At 49.7% G+C, this 20,882-nt stretch overlaps 1 protein-coding gene across 1 annotated transcript in view; it reads left to right on the top strand.

Annotated features, from left to right (window-relative positions):
- The window catches only part of STK10 (serine/threonine kinase 10), a 119,260-nt gene that overhangs the window by 62,400 nt on the left and 35,978 nt on the right, over positions 1-20,882 (top strand). The window contains exons 5-8 of the mRNA XM_059174299.1: positions 9,128-9,200; positions 10,207-10,401; positions 10,972-11,053; positions 20,067-20,201. Of these exons, the coding sequence (XP_059030282.1) occupies positions 9,128-9,200; positions 10,207-10,401; positions 10,972-11,053; positions 20,067-20,201 (485 nt within the window). The remainder of the gene's footprint in view (positions 1-9,127; positions 9,201-10,206; positions 10,402-10,971; positions 11,054-20,066; positions 20,202-20,882) is intronic.

Here is a 20,882-nt window from a genome sequence, read left to right as displayed (position 1 = left end):
CTGTTCTCCAGAGAACCTGTGTTCCTCTCCCCAGCTGTGCATCTCTGAAAATGGGAGGTGAATTTTACTTTAGGGGTCTTCCAAGTCCCCAGCAGAAGTCTGGACTGGCCAAAAAATCACAAAGCCCTGCACAGAGCCTGGCATATAGAAGGTGCTCAGATCAGTAGCAGCTTCCAGCATTGCCATTACTTTTCGTTTTATTTACTGGAGGGTTCCTAGTTCCCAAAGCCCCCTTGGTGCACAGGGGGCCTGGCAAGTGGGCCTGGCAGCGACCAGTTACCTGCCTCTCACCCCCACTTTGACCCCCACCCCAGAATTCCTGTGTGTTGTTGCTGGCGTCCTGGTGCCCTGGTTCTTTCACTCTGGCTGCCATGAACTGAGCCAGTGTTTGATAATATAGAAATTCATTTAGTCCTCAAAGACCATTCGTAACATTTTACAGAAGTGGGATATCTGGCTTTTTTTTTTTTTTAAGAGGTTAGCTTAAACCCAAATCATACAGCCAGTAAGAGGCACATCTGGGCTTCAGACCAGTGCATCTGGCTTCAGAGCCCACGTGCTTAACCATTACTCTATTTTAGATTCTTGGTGCTAGTGATAAGAACCGGTCTTCTGTGATTTAAGGCAGACAAGAAAATGTGCGTGTATGATACACGGAACTGTGATGGTGAAGCGATACAGCTGGGCATCCAGGGCAGCTGGACCCTGGAACACAAAAGACTCTCTGGTCTGCCCTTCCGTGCATGTCGGTTAGGCTCTCAGACCAGACCGCCTCACAGAGCTTCCGGCAGGGGCTAGTTTAAGTTTTCTCAGGATCACCTCCTGCAGGACCAACTGAACCTCACCATTTCAGGTTTTGGAGCACGTAATCCCAGTGTAGTACTCTGATTGGCTTAGCCTGGCGTAGGTGAAGATCTCTGGACCAATCAACGTGATCCAGTAAGGAGGGCTTCTCTGATTGGCCCAGCTCTGGCGCTCCCTGAGAAGGAAGGCGGGGTTGGGTAGCAAGATGGAAGCCTTGCCCAGCTGCTCCCTCTTTCTCTCCGTGGAGCAGCGTGGTTGGGGTGGGTCGATGGTTCTCCAGAGGGTGAGAAGATTTGTACTGGCCTGAAAAACAAAGTTGTTATCCACTTAGACTGGCGTGGCCTGTTGGAAGCAAGAACAGAGTTCTGAATGTGTGACTGAGGGAGAACATACCAGAAAAAGACAGGGTTCTGTAGGAGAGGGGAGAGAGGGAAGCAGGAGGGCTGGGGGGCTGAGGGGCTGAAGGGTGAGCGGGAAGACGGGGGCCTCTGTAGTGCTCACGTGTGTTTCAACAAGAGAAAATGAACACAGAAATGGAGAAGTCGAGCAGTTGGGTCAGTCTCCTATTTGGCCAGAGATGCGATGTCTTTAGTAGGTGGGGGAGACTGAGGCTCAGAGACAGGAAGCAGTTGGTCTCAGAATCTTCTCGCCTCCCTGCCAGGGACCGTTTCCATGGCACTCCTGGGAAGGCAGACCGTTCTGATAATTAAGAGAAGTCCCTTGGGAGCCCTGGTGGATCCTCCCTCTTAATGAGCTGGCGTGGTAATCCAGAGGAAGAGGGCCCATGGGCTTCCAGGGCTGGGGGACGGAGCCTTTGCCTTCTCCCATCCCCACCTCCGTGTCAGCAGGCCCCACACCCTCTCTAGGCTTCGCTTCCCGGTGGGTCCTGTGAGGACCCTGGCTTGTGTTGGTCCGCAGAGCCACCGCTGGCATTTTAGATGAGACAGTGTTTTGCCTTGGGAGGCGCAGTGTCGGTGGCTCTGTCCCACTAAATGGCAGGAGCACTCCCCTTCATTGTGAGGGCCAGACAGCCCCCATTCCTTTTCCTTTTTATTTTTTTAAAAATTTTATTTTTTTACTTGAGAGAGAGCATGCAAGAGTATGTGTGTGAGCAGGGGGGAGGGAGAGGGAGAAGCAGACACCCTGCTGAGCTGGGAGTCTGATGTGGGGCTTGATCCTGGGACCCTGGAGCCATGACCTGAGCCCAAGGCAGACTCTTAACTGAGTCACCCAGGTGCACCACCCCCTCCAAATTCCCTTTCAAACATGTCTTGGAACATAGGTACCATCCCTGGTTGGGGACCATATAGAAGGTTCTCAGACTTAGAATTCCAGGGTTTCCCTACCCACGCTGGCCTACAGACTCACTGGCCAAGGGTGGAGGGTCCAGGAGGGCAGGGGGGTACAGAACTCTTATTGGACAGTGGTTTGCCTTTAACTAGCTTGACATTATCTGGGAAAAGGCTCCTCTTGGATTCTTTTGGTGGTCTACAGTTAAGGGGACGGATGAGAGATTTTGTTACATATATTCATATATTCTAAATTCACAGCCTTGTGTATGTGTGTAATATATAATTGTTCTTATGTATGTAATTTTTAATTAAGAAAGGAAAATATGGTATTTACACATGTATAGGAAAATATGTGCAGTGATATTTAGTGCAGCAGTATTTGTAACAGTAAGAAATGAGAAATGATCCAATTTACTCCAGTAGAGGATTAATTAAATAAGTTATGGTACAATGGAATCTTCTTTAGCTATTGAAAATGAAATTGTAGAAAATGTGTAATCTCTTACAAAAAGGTATATGTATACGTGAAGGGACAAAACACAGCTGCAAAATAGCAGGTTTAATCTGATTTCATTTTTAAAAAGTATTTTTATTTATACATACACTTTTATTTATATAAATCTGGAGCTATATGCAGCAAACTCATAAATGTTTATCCCTACCAGGATTATGGAGACTTTCTCATCTGTAAATGTTTGAATTTTTTATAAGCAGCATTGCCTTGATAACAGGAAGAAACTATATATAAGTGAGTATATAGATAGATACAGTCATACAGACAGTTTGCAATAAGACCCACAATGAAGGAAACAGAAGTCACTCCTGATGTTGAGAGAATGCACCCTGTAGGTCCCCTTTCGGTGTTTTTTTCTGTGTACAGAGGACTAGGCAGTGGTAAAGAGCACAGATTCAACGTCCTGTCTGTCCTTAGAGCTGGGTGACAGTTCGCAAGTTCCTTAACGTCTCTAAACCTCAGTCTTCTCATCTGTCAAAGAGGAATAATAGGGCACCTGGGTAGCTTGGTCGGTGAAGCATCTGCCTTCTGCTCAGGTCATGATCCCGAAGTCTTGGGATTGAGTCCCCATCTGGGTGGGTGGGTGGGGGTGCCCAGCTTAGCAGGGAGTCTGCTTCTCCCTCTCCTTCTGCCTGCTGCTTGTGCTCTCTCGCTCTCTGTTTCTCTCTCTCTCTCTCTCTCATTCTGTGTCAGAAAAAAGACAAAACAAAAATCTACCTTAAAAAAAAGGGTGGGGGAGGGGGGCTGAGAGAGGGGGGTGGGGTTATGGACATTGGGGAGGGTATGTGCTATGGTGAGTGCTGTGCAGTGTGTAAACCTGGAGATTCATAGACCAGTACCCCTGGGGATAAAAATAAATTATATGTTTATTAAAAAATTAAAAGACTTAAAAAAATCAAGTAAAATGTTTTATTAAAAAAAGGGGGGTGGAGTAATAATCTTCCCTGTAATAATCTACCCCCAAAGGGTCACGGCTGTAAACGACATGCATAGGGATATACAGGCTGATGATATACAAAATGATATGCAGGGGAGGATCGAAGTGATGGGCGTATGTCTGTGCAGCACTGTATGCCTGCTCACTTCTCAGTAAACAGCAGTGTTTGTTAGAAGTGTTGGCTGGGTGTGTGCCGCGTTTCAGGGTTTTCTCTCTCCGCTGCGGCCAGTGTGCCTTCCATCCAGCGTGTGCAGCTCACCCCCTGGCAAGTGCGAGGTGCTCTCACCACATCCTGGCTCCCACTGGGTTTTACTCAAAAAGCAAGAACAAAAACCCACAAACCTGAAGAACTTTTGCTATGAGCATTTTATCTTCTTAAACCAGAAAGGCAGTAGGTACTCTTTATAAAAAATATATATTTTGGGACGCCTGGGTGGCTCAGTTGCTTAAGCAGCTGCCTTCGGCTCAGGTCATGATCCCAGTGTCCTGGGATCGAGTCCCACATCAGACTCCTTGCTCTGTGGGGAGCCTGCTTCTCCCTCTGATTCTGCCTTCCACTCTGTCTGCCTGTGCTCGCTCTCGCATGCTCTCTGACAAAGAAATAAATAAAAAATCTTAATTTAAAAAAAAATATATATATTTTTAAAGATTTTATTTAGTTGTCTGACAGAGACAGCGAGAGAGGCAACACAAGCAGGAGGAGTGAGAGAGGGAGAAGCAGGCTCTTCGAAGAGCAGGGAGCCCGACACGGGGCTTGACCCGAGCCAAAGGCAGAGGCTCAACGACAGAGCCACCCAGGCATCCGTATCAAAAATATTTTAAAGAATAAAAGTGTCTCAGGGCACCTGGGTGGCTCAGTGGGTTAAAGCCTCTGCCTTCGGCTCAGGTCATGATCCCGAGCTCCACATCGGGCTCTCTGCTCCGCGGGGAGCCTGCTTCCTCCTCTCTCTCTACCGGCCTCTCTGTCCTACTTGTGATCTCTATCTCTCAAATAAATAAATAAGTTTTAAAAAAAAGAAGAATAAAAGTGTCTAAAGGTAAAAAATGTAAGATCCCCTTGGTGTGCTCACCAAAATCCTCCTTCCAGGGAGTTGGTGACAACATAATAAGTTTGACGTGTAACCTCTCAACCCCTCTTCTGTGTGTGCGGTGTGTCTGCTCACACGGTGTGCAGAGGTCGTTCTTTTAAAAGACAACTGTAATCACACTCTACCTTCTATCATATGCATCAATTAGTCAACAGCATGTTCCAGGCAACATGCTAGGGATAGCATCCCACATTAGTACACACGCATGCAACCTCATTCTTTTTAAGGGCTGCCTGGTGGCTCATGGCTGGACTGTGCCATCATTTAACCATTTGCCAGCTGAGCTCTAGCAACAACTTGGCAGCTTCCAATTTTTGACGCTTTCGAATAATGCTTTTGTAAGTTTCCATGTATGTTATCATCTGGTTTGGAGGATCTATTTCTAGAAAGAGAATTTCTGTCAAACATATTTCTTAAAAGCCAGTGTTCTTTTCTTCTAGACTTCAAAGGTGGTCTAGCAAAAGACTGGCAGTTCATGTATTTGGTCGTTCCTTTGGGAACAGTGTTCCATGGGCCCCATGTGGTGCGGAGGGAGCGGCTGTGGACAAGGCAGAAATGGACCCTTTCCTTATGGATGTGATAATTTACGAAACACTCCCCACCCACCTGCTGCCCTTGTTTCTAATTCTTGTTGTAAAATGGGAGAAGGAGAGAGGAGTATTTTTATTAGAACAGACTGCCTGGGGGAGCCCCCTTTGAATTGTCCAAGCCCATACTGCATTCCCTGAGCCTGAGGTCCATTGCTGCAGGGAGGAGCTGCCTGGGTGGGCCTGATCTTGTGTGGCAGAAGGGGGAAGTAGCAGCTATCCCAAAGGCTGGCTGGGAGGGGTCTGGGGGACCAACTGTGTGTCATTGTGAAAGTTGGTGGTTTCTGTTTTTCCTCTTTCTTCTCAGACAGGGATTGGAGACCCTGATAGGGGAGTGGCAGCTCCTGCCTCCCTCCTGGGAACCTCATGCTGGGTCTGAGAAGCAGTCACTGCTGTTTCCAGATTTCCTGGGATGACAGGGCCAGCCCTTACTGGTGTTTGCAGGGAAGGTGGGCCCCAGGCCCTGTAGGAAGGAGGTGAGCCGGGCACCGCCATTCTTCTCCAGGAACCCAGAGGGGTGGTGATTCGTCCTGGCCTCCCCCAGGTAGTCATCTACAGAGCCAATTTCTCGTCTGGGTTTCCTGGTTTTGTACCTCCCTCTTTAGCAGCTGTTGGTCCCTCCCTGGGCCAGATGGTCCTCCCAGGCCCGTCATCTGCTGCTATCTAGTTAGCTGGGACTGGGCTTAGAGACCAGTTTTCCTGACGGCTCCCAGGAGCCGTAGCTATGCCCCAGCCTAAAATTCTCCCAGCTCACCTGCCCTATGGCCAGAGCATTTACCAGGAACAGGGCTTGGGGCCAAGTGCTTTCTGAGTGTCCTTTAATCCTCATGGTGACCCTGCAAAGTAATTCTGCTAGTATCACCACCCGTGTGTCACACACAGGGATACTTAAGGTTGGAGGTTTGCTAATTGTCCCGTCCCCTGCCTGTCTCCAACTTAACTGCTTCTGCCTCCCCTCCCTCCAGTCACGTTACCCTGCCCCTCCAGGCCCTTCCACCAGATTGTTATCCCTGTCTGGAAATATCTTTCCCCAGATCCTGACCTCCGGTTTAAAAAAGCCTCCCATCTGCCCCTGCCCCCACCATGAATCACATGGGGGTGTGTTGAGGGCCTGTTTTCATTGCTAGAGTAAAAGCCACATGAGGGTGGAGATTTGGGTTCAGCTCTGTGCCTAGAACTGTGCCTGGCACAAAATAGATGTTCAATTAATATATGTTGAATGAAGGAACAGTGTGGAGGCCCTCAGCTGTGTTTCCTCCAAGCCCTCCCTCCCTCCCTGCCCTGTCTCACCTTCCTGACTGTGGACTCTCCTATCCCTGTGCTCCCCTCTTACACAGTTAGGAATAGAGATTAACTGGTGTTTGGTGGCTATCTGCTTGCACCACTAAACTTTGAGCTGCCCAAGGGCAAGGCCTTGGTTCACTTGGTTCGCTCTTGGCTAATGTCTGGCTCTGGAAGTCACCCCAGTGAACAGGTGAATGAACCAGTGAAATAGAAGAGCCAAGACTCGAACCGGTTCTCTGGTATTCAGACCCCCCACTTAGCATTGTGCTCCTTCCTGGTTTGAACCAGTTGGTCTGATTCAAGCGCTCCAGAACAGCCGGTGTCCTAGATCTGTGCTTCCGGCCAGCTCCTTTCTAGAGCTAGATGGAGGCTTCCTGTGGGGCTGGTAATTATGTGGCTTGGCAACTTTTTGCATTAAGCTTCACCAGTCTGCTCAAGATGTTGCTTCCTTCTGAATTCTTATTTATTTATTTATTTAAAGATTTTATTCATTTTTAAAAAGATTTTTATTTTTATTTATTTTATTTATTTATTTTATTTTTATTTATTTATTTTATTTATTTTAATTTATTTTATTTATTTGACAGACAGAGATCACAAGTAGGCAGAGAGACAGGCAGAGAGAGAGGAGGAAGCAGGCTCCCTGGACTCTGGGATCATGACCTGAGCCAAAGGCAGAGGCTTTAACCCACTGAGCCACCCAGATGCCCGATTTTATTCATTTTAGAGAGAGCACCCTAGGAGGTGGAGGGAGAGGAAGAGAATCCCAAGCAGACTCTATGCTGAGCATGGAAGCCTACATGGGCTCAGTCTCATGACCTTGAGATCATGACCTGAGCCGAAACCAAGAGTCAGATGCTCAACCCACTGAGTCACCCAGGTGCCTTTCCCTTCTCCTGACTTTTTGTACTGATTTATTTTAAAATTATTATTATTTTTTTTAATTTGTTCATTACAAAGAGCATATGCATGAGTGTGGTAAGGGGGCAGAAAGAGAGAGAGAAGCAGACTCCCTGCTGAGCAGGTAGCCCCATGTAGAGTGTGATTCCAGGACACTGGAGATCATGACCTGAGCCAAAGGCAGATGCTTAACCATCTGAGGCACCTGGCACCCCCTCAATTTATTTTTTAATCAAGATGAAACTTACCTGTTTTTCTGCCACGTAAAAGTTTATCTTAACTTATTAGTTGAAATGTTTTTTGAAAACATGACAATAAATATGCTTATTTCTATTTTTAAAAAAATGAAACTTTACCCTTGAAGACAGGAATTGGAGATTATTCTTCGTGGCATTGGATTCTTTTTGTAGTAGTGAGCATGTGAAGGAAGACTGGTAGTGTGGGGTGTGTTTGAAGATACATTTTATTTATATCATTCCTGAAAGTTGTACGTGTTCATCATGGTAAATTTAAAAAATTGAGAAAAGTAGAAGAAACCTTGTCTGGTTTCATGATCCGTATGCAGCTGGTTTAGCAAGTTGGCATATTTCTTCCAAGTTGGTTCATGTAGATCTCTGCCCTTTTCTCTGGGGAGGGAGCATACCATATGTTCAACTGGCATCCTCCCCTTTCCTACTTAACCTAAGAAGTATATAAATACAGTATCTTAATATTGTGTTAAATATTATAACATTTAAATACATGTTAAATATTAATTTCATTTATTAAATACGTACTAAATGTTTAATATCGATTGTTTTGTTTTGTTTTGCCTTGGCGGGGGTAAAGGGGAGGGAGAGAATCTTAAGTGGACTCCATGCCCAGCGTGGAGCTTGATGTCATGACCCTGAGATCGTGACCTGTGCCAAAATCAAGAGTTGGACACTTAAGTGACTGAGCTGCTCAAGCACCCCTAATATTGACATGTATTAATACGTATAATTCAGTGTTAAAATATTGAATAAAAATACTTCAATAATACCAATAAAATATGGCCATGTGGCCACACATCCCATTTTTCTTAATCTGTTCAGTCGTTTACCCTTTATCTTTCTTACCTCTCAATTTCTTGGTTCATCTTCCTGTGTGTGTGTATGTGTTTGGTGTGCGTGCGCACTTGCCTTGATATGCCAGCTTAGATCCCTTTTGGAAAAGACAAAATATATTATATATTGAATATAAAGTTTTAAAATCACCCTCTCAGCTTTTTGCAGAAACGTTATGATGGCCAATGACCATCCAAGGCATAATTATTGCTGATTAAAATCACTCCCTGAAAGTCAAACAATTAGGTTTTTTTAAAAAATTGGTCATTATTACAATAGTGCTTCGATGAGCATCACTCTGCAAACTGTTTTTACGTTTAAGATGACTTCAGTGGGGTAACTATCTAGATCTGGAATTGCGGGATCAGAAGAGTGTGGATACTTGAAAGGTTCTTGCGATTTATTGCCCAACTGCTTTCCTGAAAGGCTCTTCAATTTATACTCTCATTAGCAGGAAGGAAGGTGCGTGTCTCTATGTATCTTTATATCAGTAGGTCTGTTTTTAATGATCAGAACTTAGCTATGTAGGAAATGGTACCTGTTAATTGATTTGGAACGTCTGTTTCCGAGTTCACACCCCAGGGCTGTGGGTGGAGGAATGTCCAATGAATACTCTGTCTGATTTTTGTCTTGCAGCTGACTTTGGTGTGTCTGCCAAGAATCTGAAAACTCTGCAGAAGCGAGATTCCTTCATAGGAACGCCTTACTGGTGAGTCTTGCAGTTTCTGGAATGGGGATGGTGGACTGAAGGTCGAACCTCAGACTCCCTGAGGTGACCTGGGACTGCTGTAGAGAAGAGAGGACAGCAGCAAGAGCTCGTGGGTCAGCCTGCTGGGTCTGAGCCCAGGCGGTAGCCCTCAGGAGTGCTGTGATCTTGGCCAAGCTGCTTAGCTTCCCTGTGGCCCAGTTTCCTCCTCTACGAAATCAGGGTTCACAGGTTGTTATGAGCATTAAATGGGAAGATACATATAGAAAATGCTCCATTAAGAACACCTGAACGGGAACCCCCAGAAAATGGTTCAATTCCTGTTTAATTCAACAAGTACAGACTGAATGGGAGGCCCTGGGCTGGGACTGTGAGGATGAACAATTCCTACCCTCCTGTGAAGTTTCTCTGGACTTTTCTAGACCATTGTGTTTCCTTCTTTTCCAAAACTGTTACTTAAAAAAACAAACAAACACACAAAAAAACCATGAAAACTCTTTCAGTTTCATAACTAATTACTTTCTGTTTTTCACATGCATTCTCACTTGGGAGTTAAGCTCCTTTCTTGCTTGCTTATAACTCACCCTTTCTTTCTCTCTCTCTCTCTCTCTCTGCCCTTTTATTCCTCTTTCTCCTGTTCTCTCCCATCCCTTCTCTCTGTGTAGTTGTATTCTCTCAGCCCACCTGTGCCCCCAGTTGGTCTTGGGCCACCCTCCCCTCTGCCTCCACCCGCCCCTTCCCCAGGACTCTGTGTTCTGGATTGTTGCTGCCATCTCGTGGCAGACATTGGGAACTGCAGCCGGACATGGCCATGGACCCCCTCCTGAAGGCATCTTTCCAAGTGAAGACCATCATAAGGAAGACAGTGGGATGGACCCTAATGCACATCGTGATTTGGGAGTGCCATCAACTCTCTGACACTGGCTGGTGGTGACCCCTGACCCTGAATCTCTGAGAAGTGCCTGGGGAGGCCAGGTTCTTAGCCCTCTGTTGTCCTTGGTTGGTTCAGGATGGCCCCTGAGGTGGTGATGTGTGAGACCATGAAGGACACCCCGTACGACTACAAAGCTGACATCTGGTCCCTGGGCATCACTCTGATTGAGATGGCCCAGATTGAGCCCCCGCACCATGAGCTCAACCCCATGCGGGTCCTGCTCAAGATTGCCAAGTCGGATCCCCCCACGCTGCTCTCACCTTCTAAGTGGTAAGGAGCAAGCCTGCCTGAGGGTATTTGCTGTGTGGCCAGTGGGCCTGGGACATGGGACATGTGGGGTTGGGCAGGTGGAGGGCCAGGGCTCTCCTGGTCCTGCTAGGCCTGGGCTCCTGGCCTTTCTGAGCCACCTGTGCCCTCCATTCCTTTTCCTGTCCTCTGTGCTCCTGACATGGGCTGTCTTTCAGCGCAGACTGTGTGAGCCAGGAAGGCGGATGCCACTATGGGAGGAAGTGCCTAATCGGGCCTGGGGGAAGCCCTGGGCTGGGAACGGGGGCTCAAACTTAAACCCCCTTGCTTCTCTGTTTTGCTCTGTGGCCTCGGGCAAATCCCTGCTCCGCTGATGTCCATATCTCCATCTGTACAATGATGTTCATGATGAGAAGGTCATCTTGAAAGCCCTGTCGCCTTCGCTGCTTTTGCTCATGAAGGCACCCTTTGTCTTTTGAGGGCTGTGTCGGGGAAGCACATGACTCCCAGGAGAGCAGAGTCTGTGACTCGGGAATTTTCTCAGTTCTTGCCCTACTCTGAGCTGACTGCCACCACCTGTGCCCACCCCCCCAGGTCTGTGGAATTCCGTGACTTCCTGAAGACGGCCCTCGATAAGAACCCGGAGACCCGGCCCAGTGCTGCGCAGCTCCTGGAGGTACGTGGCTGCCCTGTCCTTGGGGTGGTTGCCTGCCCCCTCTGCCCTGCCCTTCTTTTGCACACAGAAGATGGGCAAGCTCACCCATGACCTGGAAGCTGGGTGTGTTGCTCCCCAACCCAGGCGATGGCCAGAAGAGTCATTCATTAATCAGCTGATATTCCCTGGGCTCTTGGACTGAGACGGCCGTCATGAAGGCAGCTCCCCTAGAGCTTGTCCTCACACCGCTTACGTTCTCGTGGGGGAGACGGGGCACAGACAGCAGATAAGCGCTCATGGCAGGGAGACAAGGGCTCCGGGGGGAAAGGAAACAACTCAGAAGGGTGGGGGTCTGCGAGGGTGGCTCTCTGATAAGAAGAGGGCACCCAGAGAGGGCTGAGGGGCGAGGCGAGGGGTGCTGGGCAGCTGTGGCAAAGCATGATTGGGAGGAGTGAGGAGGCCAGGGCACGGAGCCAAAGGTGAGGGCAGAGATCAGAGAAGTTCGGGGTGTGTGCTCCCCAAGAGGACGCATACCCACCCCACCCCCCATACACTCACTCAGTGGATGCTTTGCAGCAGGATGCAGGCTTCCAGAAGGAGAGCGCATGCTCAGGGGGAACAGTATTGTCTGTGTACACAGTTGAGGCAGAGGGGGCCATAGTTGTCCATTCATGGTGGACCCCCTCCCTGAGCCCAGGTTTCCAGTGGGCAGCTGGCCTTTCAAAGACGGACAGGCAGGCTGCGGTGCTCACTCTTTTCTGCAAGAAAGGGTCAGGCTGCGTAGGGTCACGTGGGGTCATGCAGGGTCTCGAAAGCCCAGACCAGGACTTGAGCTGTACCCTCTGTGTGGTGTACCCTGTACCCTCTGTGTGGTGGGGTGCCCCTGAGGGTTGGACAAGGGACACAGCATCCGACCTGTACTTCTCAGGCCCCTCTGGCTACTGTGTGAGGAATCTCTGGCCCTTGTGTGGAGAGGGGGTTGATGGTTTCCTTGAAGCTTCTTGAAATACTGGAGGTAGCTGGGAGTTGCCCTTTGCCCTGGCTGGTGCCTCGTGCTTTGAAAGTGGCACACACCACCTGTCCTGCTGTCCTCAGGCCTTCTAGTTGCTGTCCCCATGCTGTCAACACAACACTGATGGGAGACCAGGAGAAAGTGAGCCTGGGTTCTGGGGAGGGGCCGCCCCTCCACACCTTGCCCACTGTGATCCTTCCACGCGAGTGATTCATGGTGTCTGATATGTGTTGGGAGGAAAGGAAGAAGCAGCCACGCCAAGCACAGAGTCTTTGTTTGTGTGCAGCTGCTTCTCCTGAGTACCTACTGTGTGCCAGGCAAAGGCCCCTTGTTGGTATTCCAGGTTCCAGCTCCCCTCTGGCGTGTGCAGCGCAATGATGGAGTGGGTGTAGACTGCAGCTGGAGAGTCCTGGGTTCAGATCCTGGCTTTGCCACGTATTGGTTGTGAGACCGAGCCGTTCGTGTCAGGGTCATGTGTGACTCACATCGCTGGACCCGGCGGCTGGTTCCAGGCTGCTCCCGGGGACCCAGCCACGGCAGCCACAGTTGATTGGCTTCACATCTCTGTGACTCAGATCTCACTCTGAAATGGGGATAATGGTCATGCCCCTCCTTTTTAACAGGGTCATTGTGAGGGTTAAGTGCAAAGATACCATAGAGTGCTTAGCTTAATCTCCCTGGGCTACGCTATCAGAGGCCTTCTATTCTGGGAATGGCAGTGTTTGGTGGGGAAGCCAGAGGAGGGGGCGGGCCATCACTGTCAGAAGCTGGAGCTCCAAGCTGTTTGGGGCCAATTGTTTCCTGTAAGCAGGCTCCTCCTGGCCTGCTACATCCGGCCTCTAGGCCATCCAGGACATTCCACCAGGAAGAGACCAGCTGTCCTCTGTCCCCACGTGGCAGCCCTAGAGCCTCAGCCCTAGCCAGGAATTTTTGTTACATAGTTGCAAACAATGTCCTGCCAGGGGATTCTTAGTGCAAGACAGAAAGGGTTGCAGAAAAAGGAGTGATCCCTTGAGATACAAAAAAAAAATGCCTTTCAGGGCTTAGGCTGCTGTCAGTTTTGTTCTTGTGCCTCTTTATTTCTGGGCAGAGGGGGCGGTGGGGTTGGGGGGAGCATGGCCTGCCTGAGATCACCTGGCTTTGAGTGACAGGTAGGGGCCTCCAGATCTTGGCTTCCCAGTGCCCCTGCAGAGCTGTTCATGCCCCTTGTTTCTGCCTGCTTCCTCCAAGCACCTCATGCTGTGAGTTGACACTGGTTTCTGATTCATCTCCTCATTTGCACAGAGATTTGGGGGACCTTGTCACACAGCAATCAGGGACCCGGGCTCTGAGGTCATGCTTGACCACCCGGACTAGGAGTCGTTCTCACTCTGTGTCTCAGTTTCCTCATCTGTGAGATGTGGGTTGTGCTCCCTTGGTGCAATTATCTGGGTAAATGAGGTTCTGTATGTGCCGTGTTTTTAGCACGATGGCTATCACTCAGGGGCTCCGGGGACACTTGTTGAATTGGTTGTAAGCCTATCACACGGTGTCCCAGCCGTTCGTGTCAGGGTCATGTGTGACTCACGTCGCTGGACCCGGCGGCTGGTTCCAGGCTGCTCCCGGGGACCCAGCCACGGCAGCCACAGTTGATCCTCACTCTTGCCACTGTCAACGCTTGGTTTCTGGGCCCCCATAGATTCCTGGTGTCTTCCCTTCTCCCCAGTCACTCCTTCGTAGCATCTTCCCCCTGTTCCTCTTCCCTGCGACTGATCACCGTGGAAGTGCACCAGCTGCACCCCTCCCCACAAGTCTTCGCTCACCTCGAGGGTCCCACCTGGTTTGCAGCGACGGCCACGTTTCCCGTGCAGCCCACACTGCTCCACCTGCCCCAGGTGTCTGCAGCCAGCCCCTTCCTCTCTGCCCCCGTGTGGACATCCACACCCGAGTGCCCTCTGCTTTCCCCACATATGCTCCACTGATGTCTGTCCCGTCTCAGGGAGCGGCAACCCACCCACCCGGCCCTTGGGGCCCCAAACCTTGCAGGCATCCTTGGTGCTGATCTTTCTTATGTGTTCCATATCCATTCTTTCAGGAAGTCCTATAGTCCCTACCTTCAGAATGTGCCCTGAGTCCGACCACTTTGCACCATTTCCATTGCAACCATAGGTCAGAGCTGCCCCCATGACTTTCGCTTAGATTATTACCTCCTCGCTGGTGTCCCTGTTCTCCTTCTATCTGTTCTCAGCACAGCAGCCAAAGGGAAACCTTAACACGTATGTCAGTTCTCGTCCCTCCCTGGTTCAAAGCCCCTTAATGGCTCCCCTCTCACTCAAGCTAAACTCCAGAATCTCAGTGACCTGCAGGGTCCTACACGATCTGCCTACCCCATAATAACCCCTCACTCAATGCCAGCCACTCTGGCCTCCTTACTGTATTTCAACCATTCTGGGCATGCAGCTGCCTCAGGACCTTTGCACAGCTCTTTACACTGACTGTAATGTTTTTTTCCTGATGTCTCCATGGTTGACTCTCTTCTTTAAGTCTTTGCTCTTCTCAGTGGGCTTCCCCCACCACCCTATTTCAAACTGGAAACCAGCCACTTCTACTCCCAACATATTCTCAGTTCTCCTTTCCCTTCCCTACTTTTGATTTTTCCATGGTGTACTTGTTTGTTAAGTTTTTTTGTTGATCTCTAGCATGTCTGCTCCCTGAGGACAGCAGTCTTTGTTTTGTACATTGATGTGTCCCAAGCATCCAGAACAGTGTCTGGTATGTACAGGGCCCTCAACAAATATTAATGTTTTTACTTAACTGTAGTGTAACCATTGCTCCATGGCAGGTACTATTCTAAATGTTTAGCAAATGTTAACCCTTTAATTCTTATAATAACCCTGTGATGTAGGTACTGTTCCCATTTCCATCAAACAGGTGATAAAACTGAGGCACAGAGAGGTTAGGTAGCCTGTATAAGATCACACAGCTTGTAAGAGACAGAGCTGGGATTCTCATCCTGGTTGTGTCATTCCGAAGCCTGTTGTCTTGACCACTCTGGTAAGCCTCCTCTCTGAATGAATTAAAGAGAGGAAGAAGGAATGAGAGAGTGAAGATTAGACGGGAGGGAGTGGGGCACTGGACAGATGCTGACAACTGGAACCTTGAAAGTGGCTTCAGGCATTTTCTAAAGCCAGCCTCGGAGTACAGGACACCCTGGCTGATGGTTTCTAAGCGCATCAAGGAAAATCAGGCTCCTTCTTGGAAAGGAAGTATGTGTAGATGGCAGGAGAGGTCTTGTCTAGTGGCCTTTTGGGGCTTCCTGCAGAGATGACACCGAATAGCTGTGTCTCTTCCTGAAAGAGCTGACAGCTAAGTTCCCCTCTGATCTGGGCCTCCTGTGGGAGTGCCTGAGCATCTTTCTGGGGCCCTGTGTGCCTGACCAGCCTGTCTCCGCTCAGGAATACTGTGTACTTCCTGCCCAGGAAGGCCCTGGCCCTCCTGGCAACAGGGTTCTGCCTCTCTCCTGGGCCTTGGTGGCTTGGGGTTGAGGACTTCTCTCCTTTGGACACATCCCTGGAGTTAGTGGTTCTGAGGCAGTGAGGGAGGTGGTCTGTTCCAGAGAATTGGACAAAACAGTGTTTTGGGTCTCATCAGCCCCTAGAGGGCCTGCCTTGTCAGCCGTGCCTGCCTTGGGATTCCAACCCAAGATTGTGAGCTGTGGTGGTCTCCAACCCCCAGGCCAGTGTTCTCTTCACTACACTAGACTCCCAGGAATCAACTTCTCTCCCCCTCCATTCATCCATTCAACCATTATATACTGAGCTCGTGTTATAGGGCAGAAACTTTTCTAGTGAACGAGGCAGCACTGGTGGTAGGAATCATTGTCCTCCTATGACATAACTCACCCTTCCTGATTTTTCTCCAGTGGAGCTAACCCACCAACCTTCCCATTCCCCAAAATACAATGGAGCAGAGTCCACTTTCAACTCTAGAAGTGGGTGGGTGACTCGTCCTGGTCAATCGGAACAAGAATGTGACCACATTAGCCAATGAGATGCAAGTTCACAACAGTAGCGGAGGCGGCTGAGGCTGCCCCAAACCCCGCTTCATGCCAGCCTCCAACACTGAGGCAGCAGGCCTGGAGCTTCGGGGACATGTGCTTGCAAGCAGAGCTTGAAAATAAAACTAGCCGAAGCAACAAGGACTAGAGAGGGCACAAGAGGACACAGTTTGATCCCCCGGATTAATTTTTATACCAAGGAGGTACTATTAAGAGCCTCATTTTACATAGAAGAAAACTGATGCTCAGAGAGGTGAAGTCACTTGCTTGAGGACACACAGCAGGTAGATAATAGGACCGGGAGTTGAATGCAGGTCCATGTGGCTTCAGCATCCATGTGCGGACCTCTGCCCTCTTTTCAGATTCTGAAAAGGTTCTGCCTGGGTCTCAGTTTCCCTCTCATACAGTAGAAGGGTGAGGAAATGATGCCCAAGCTCCCTCTGCGGTCAGATGTGAGGGCATCTTGGAGAGTGGGTGGGTCTTGAACGGCCAGCTGCCCACTGGAAACCTGGGTTTAGGGAGGAGGTCCACCATGAATGGACAAGTATGGCCCCCTCTGCCTCAACTGTGTACACAGACAATACTGTTCCTGCGCCACTCACCTTTTCCTCTGGCAAAGGGCTTTCTTCCCCGGGCTGTCCCCTTCCTGAGGACCCCAGGGTGCCCATGGGAGGCAGTGGGGCAGATGGTCTAGCCCCAAGAAAGCAAGACTCCTGGCCATGCTGGAAAGCCACTGAGTTGGTCAACGTGTAGCATGCCATGGTGAAAACTTGGTATTTCCAGAAGCCTGTGCCTGCCTTCTTTAGTTCTGCTGCATCTGCTTCAGCAGCTGCCATGATGTGTCCCATGGCTCCTTGCTCAGATTCATGTGTGAGGTCGGGCAATGCAAGGCTCAGGAACCTTCGGGATCTGATTCTCACCCTCAGTTCCAAAAAGCTGTGCTCTGTGGGGATGCAGGAGGGAAGAGGGATGGCTCGGGGGGCAACCTGTGCCTTGAAGGCTTGCCTAACTGTGCTGCTGGTGGTGACGGTGGTGATGGTGGTGGTGTTGGAGGTGGTGATGATGACTGCCATCCTTGGAGCACTTACTGTAGTGCTTATAACAGCTGTACTATTATTCCCAGTATACAGATGAGTTAACTGAGGCTTAGAGAGATTGAGTGACTCGCCCAAGGTGGTGGTGGAAGTGGCATTTCATCCCAAGCCAATACTCTCACCACGACACCCTCCTGCCTCCCATGATGAGTAAGCCCTTATTAGCTTTCCCACTCAAGACCTTTTGGAACCAAACAGCACCCAGATGGACACCTTTAAAGAGTAACTGGTAATACCACCTCTCAGCTGCACCCTCCAGCAACTTCTGAGAAGAAAGTCTCAGCTTCTCACTGTGGCTCTAGGACCCTGCATGCACCACTCTGTGCTTCCTCCTCTGGCCCCTCTTCTGTCTCCCACAAGCCCTGCCATCCTGGCCTTCTAGCTGTGCCTCCAGCCTGCCAGACTCAGTCTTATCTCAGGGCCCTTGCACCTGCTGCTCCCCTGCCTGGAACTCTCTGTGCCCAGATCTTTTCCCGGCCAGCTCGAATGTCGCCTCCTCAGGGAGACTCCTGTGACCATAGACGAAGCAGCCTCCACCGCCCAGGACAGGCCCATGTGGTTTCAGCCTCATGCTATCCCATTACCTGATCTGACATGATCTTTTTTCTTTTTTTTTTATTTTATTTTATTTTATGTATTTATTTCTTAGAGAGCGAGAGAGTGCATACAAGCTGGGGGGAATGGCAGAGAGAAAGGAGTAAGCAAACTCCCTGCTGCATAGGGAGCCCAAGCAGGGGACCAAGGATCATGACCTGAGCCGAAGGCAGATGCTTAACTGACTGAGCCACCCGGGCGTCCCCATCTGTCATGATCTTGTGGGTCATTTGGTTGCATACCTATTCTCTTCCACTCAGCGCAAGCCCCCAGGAGCAGGGACCGTGCCCAGACTGTTCACCCTACTCTCGGCGCTTGGCACATCACTGGCCTCAACATGTGGCCAGGGCCCAGATCGTGAATGAATGGGCCATGGGACAGAGCAAAAGGAAATTAAAAAAAAAAATTTTTTTTAAATATTTTATTTATTTATTTAACACAGAGAGAACGAGAGAGCACAACGGGGGGAGCGGTAGGCAGAGGGAGAAGCTAGACTCCCCACTGAGCAGGGAGCCCAACATGGGGCTCGATCCCAGGACTCTGTGATCATGACCTGAGCCAAAGTCAGACCTTAACTGACTGAGCCACCCAGCTGCCCCAAGAAATGAAATTCTTAAAATCTGCTCTAGTCTGGACTAACTAGAGAAGGCCAGGCTGGTTTAGGGCTCTTTGAAAGGAGTGAGGGTTATTCCTTTCAGGTCAGAGATAGGTGCCCGAGAGGAAGGGGGATGTTGTCTCATGACCTTCCACAGATGAACTCTTCTAAATGTTCAGACACATAAAAATGGTTCGTGATGGACCTGTCAGTGGTGAAGGTGTTTACCAGGTGCCGAAAATGTTGTCTTCATCATGTACGTTCTTCCCTGCAATCTCGTCGACGCTGTTCCTCCACGGATTAACTTTCCAACTGTAAAAGCAGTAGATGTCATCAGAGCCTTCCTCTAAATTTCAAATAAGAAAACTCCAACTTAATGACAGCCCCCTGCTCCCCTAAGACTCACACGACATCCCTTTCTCTGGGTGATCAGTCATCTCATATCCTCGTCCACACCCTGGGGCTGGGGATTAGATTCTCGAGAGCAGACTTCTGCTAGGGAAGGTGCTTGTGCTGATTTAACATCTGCTGAGGCCTTCAGTACTTTGGTGTTTTGCAAGCCGTGTGAAAGAGCTGTCATTATTATAGAGATGTGACATTTCTGCAAATGCCTAGGGTAGAACTTACATGACGCTCCCTTAAGAATTTGCAAACACACGTGTTCCTAAAAACCTACGTACAGGCACACATTCATAGCCTTATTCATAGTCGCCCAAAACAGGAAATGACACAACTGTGTGTCAGGAGCAGAATGGATAAACAGGTCGTGACCTCTCCATGTGGTAGAATACTGCACGGGAATGAACAAGGACCAGTTTACCAATATATGCAATGAGGGAGGCAACTTTCATGGTCTCAACCACCATGTCAGCCAGGGAGGGCTGCATACTGTATGATTGTGTTCACATGGAATGAGGGAGCAGGCAGAACTAGTTCCCAGGGCTGAGCAGCTGTGGGGAGAGGGCTTGATGATGAGACAGAAGACTTCAGTGTCTGCAGGTGGGCATGGTTATACCACGGGTGGAAAAAGTCATTGAGCTTAGTAAATTGTGAGCTTGACTCCGTTATAAGTAACATTTCAGTAAAGTATGTGTAGTTGATATATTATTTTAAGATTTTACTTGAGAGAGAATGGGAGCAAGCAGAGGGAGAGGGACAAGCAGACTCTGCACTGAGTGCAGAGCCCGATGTGGGGCTCGATCTCAGGACCCCAGGACCGTGGCCTGAGCCGAAATCAAGAGTCAGACATTCAGCCCACTGAGCCATCCAGGTGCCCCTGTAGTAGGTATTTTAAAACCATGTATTAAAACCTTTTAAAAAAGAAAAAAAATGCACAGACAACCCCCCAAACATCGCTTGAGCTCCTGCTTTGGGCTTAACACTTCCTTATACATTATCCTGCTTAACCCTTATGACCTCCCTGTAGGTTTGGCACTAGCGTCTCCACTTTGGAGACGAGCCTGCAGCTCAGAGAGGAAAGCGACAGGCTGTGTTGCACAGCGGGTGGGGTCAGAGCCAGGGTTCAGCCTCTTCCTCCACACACAGGAGTCTCCAGTCTCCCTTACCAAGTGCACGTTCCCCTTGCACTCAGGGATGCCACTGGCCTTCTCTGCTTGGGAGATGGCCTTCCCTGGGCCTTCGCCTGCCCTTCCTGGCACCCTCCAGCCCAAGTGGTTCTAATCCAGATGTGTCTTGCCCCTCAGCATCCCTTCGTCAGCAGCGTCACCAGCAACAAGGCTTTGCGGGAGTTGGTGGCCGAGGCCAAGGCCGAAGTGATGGAGGAGATCGAGGATGGCCGGGAGGAGGGGGAAGAGGAGGACTCCACGGATGCCACTTCTGTAAGCCCTGGGAAAGCGGGTCCTGAGGAGGGATGGGATCCCGCAAGTCTTGGGTAGGATAGGAGGGAATCGGGGTGGGGGTGCAGGAAGGATTCCGGTTTCTCCGCAGCTTAGGGATTTTAGCCCCCAACGCCACGGGTTAAGTAAGTCAGCACATGGGCCAGAGTGAGGCAGTGGGGGTGTGTGGGCCAGATTCTGTAAGTTTTCAAGAAAGAGCCATAATCTAGATTTTCACATGGGAACTTCCAATTTTTAACAGTTCGTAGCTGACTCATTGCTTCCCTGCCTTTTTCCTGTTGTGGCTCAGATGTGAGCTCAGCACCCTGTGGGATAAATGCAGATAAAGGCTGTGCGTGACCAGAGGCAACAGGCTGAGGGCTCCGGCACCCCAGACCCTGTCTCCCAGCCTTGAGTGCCCAGGGGCCCAGGTCTTGGCACATTTGTAACTTATCAGCAGCTTCAGCACTTGGCTGAATTTAAATTTAAATTAAAGCTAATTTAAATTTTTACAAAACATTCAAGCCGAGCAAAACAATTCTGTAGGCTGGATTCTGTCGTGAGCTGTTGCTTTCAGATCCCTGGTCTGAGCCACTTGGGAAGGGCCTCTTCCAGGAGGGAAACTTGCTGTCCAGATGGTGCCATGAAGTGTGTGAGGCAGGGGCTGGCCACGTCTGTCAGGGA

This window comes from Mustela lutreola, chromosome 5 (genome assembly GCF_030435805.1).
Source record: "Mustela lutreola isolate mMusLut2 chromosome 5, mMusLut2.pri, whole genome shotgun sequence".
In the NCBI taxonomy this organism is placed as follows: domain Eukaryota; kingdom Metazoa; phylum Chordata; class Mammalia; order Carnivora; family Mustelidae; genus Mustela; species Mustela lutreola.
The sequence above is the reverse complement of the archived record's forward strand: the minus strand, read 5'-3'. Positions and strand labels throughout refer to the sequence as shown.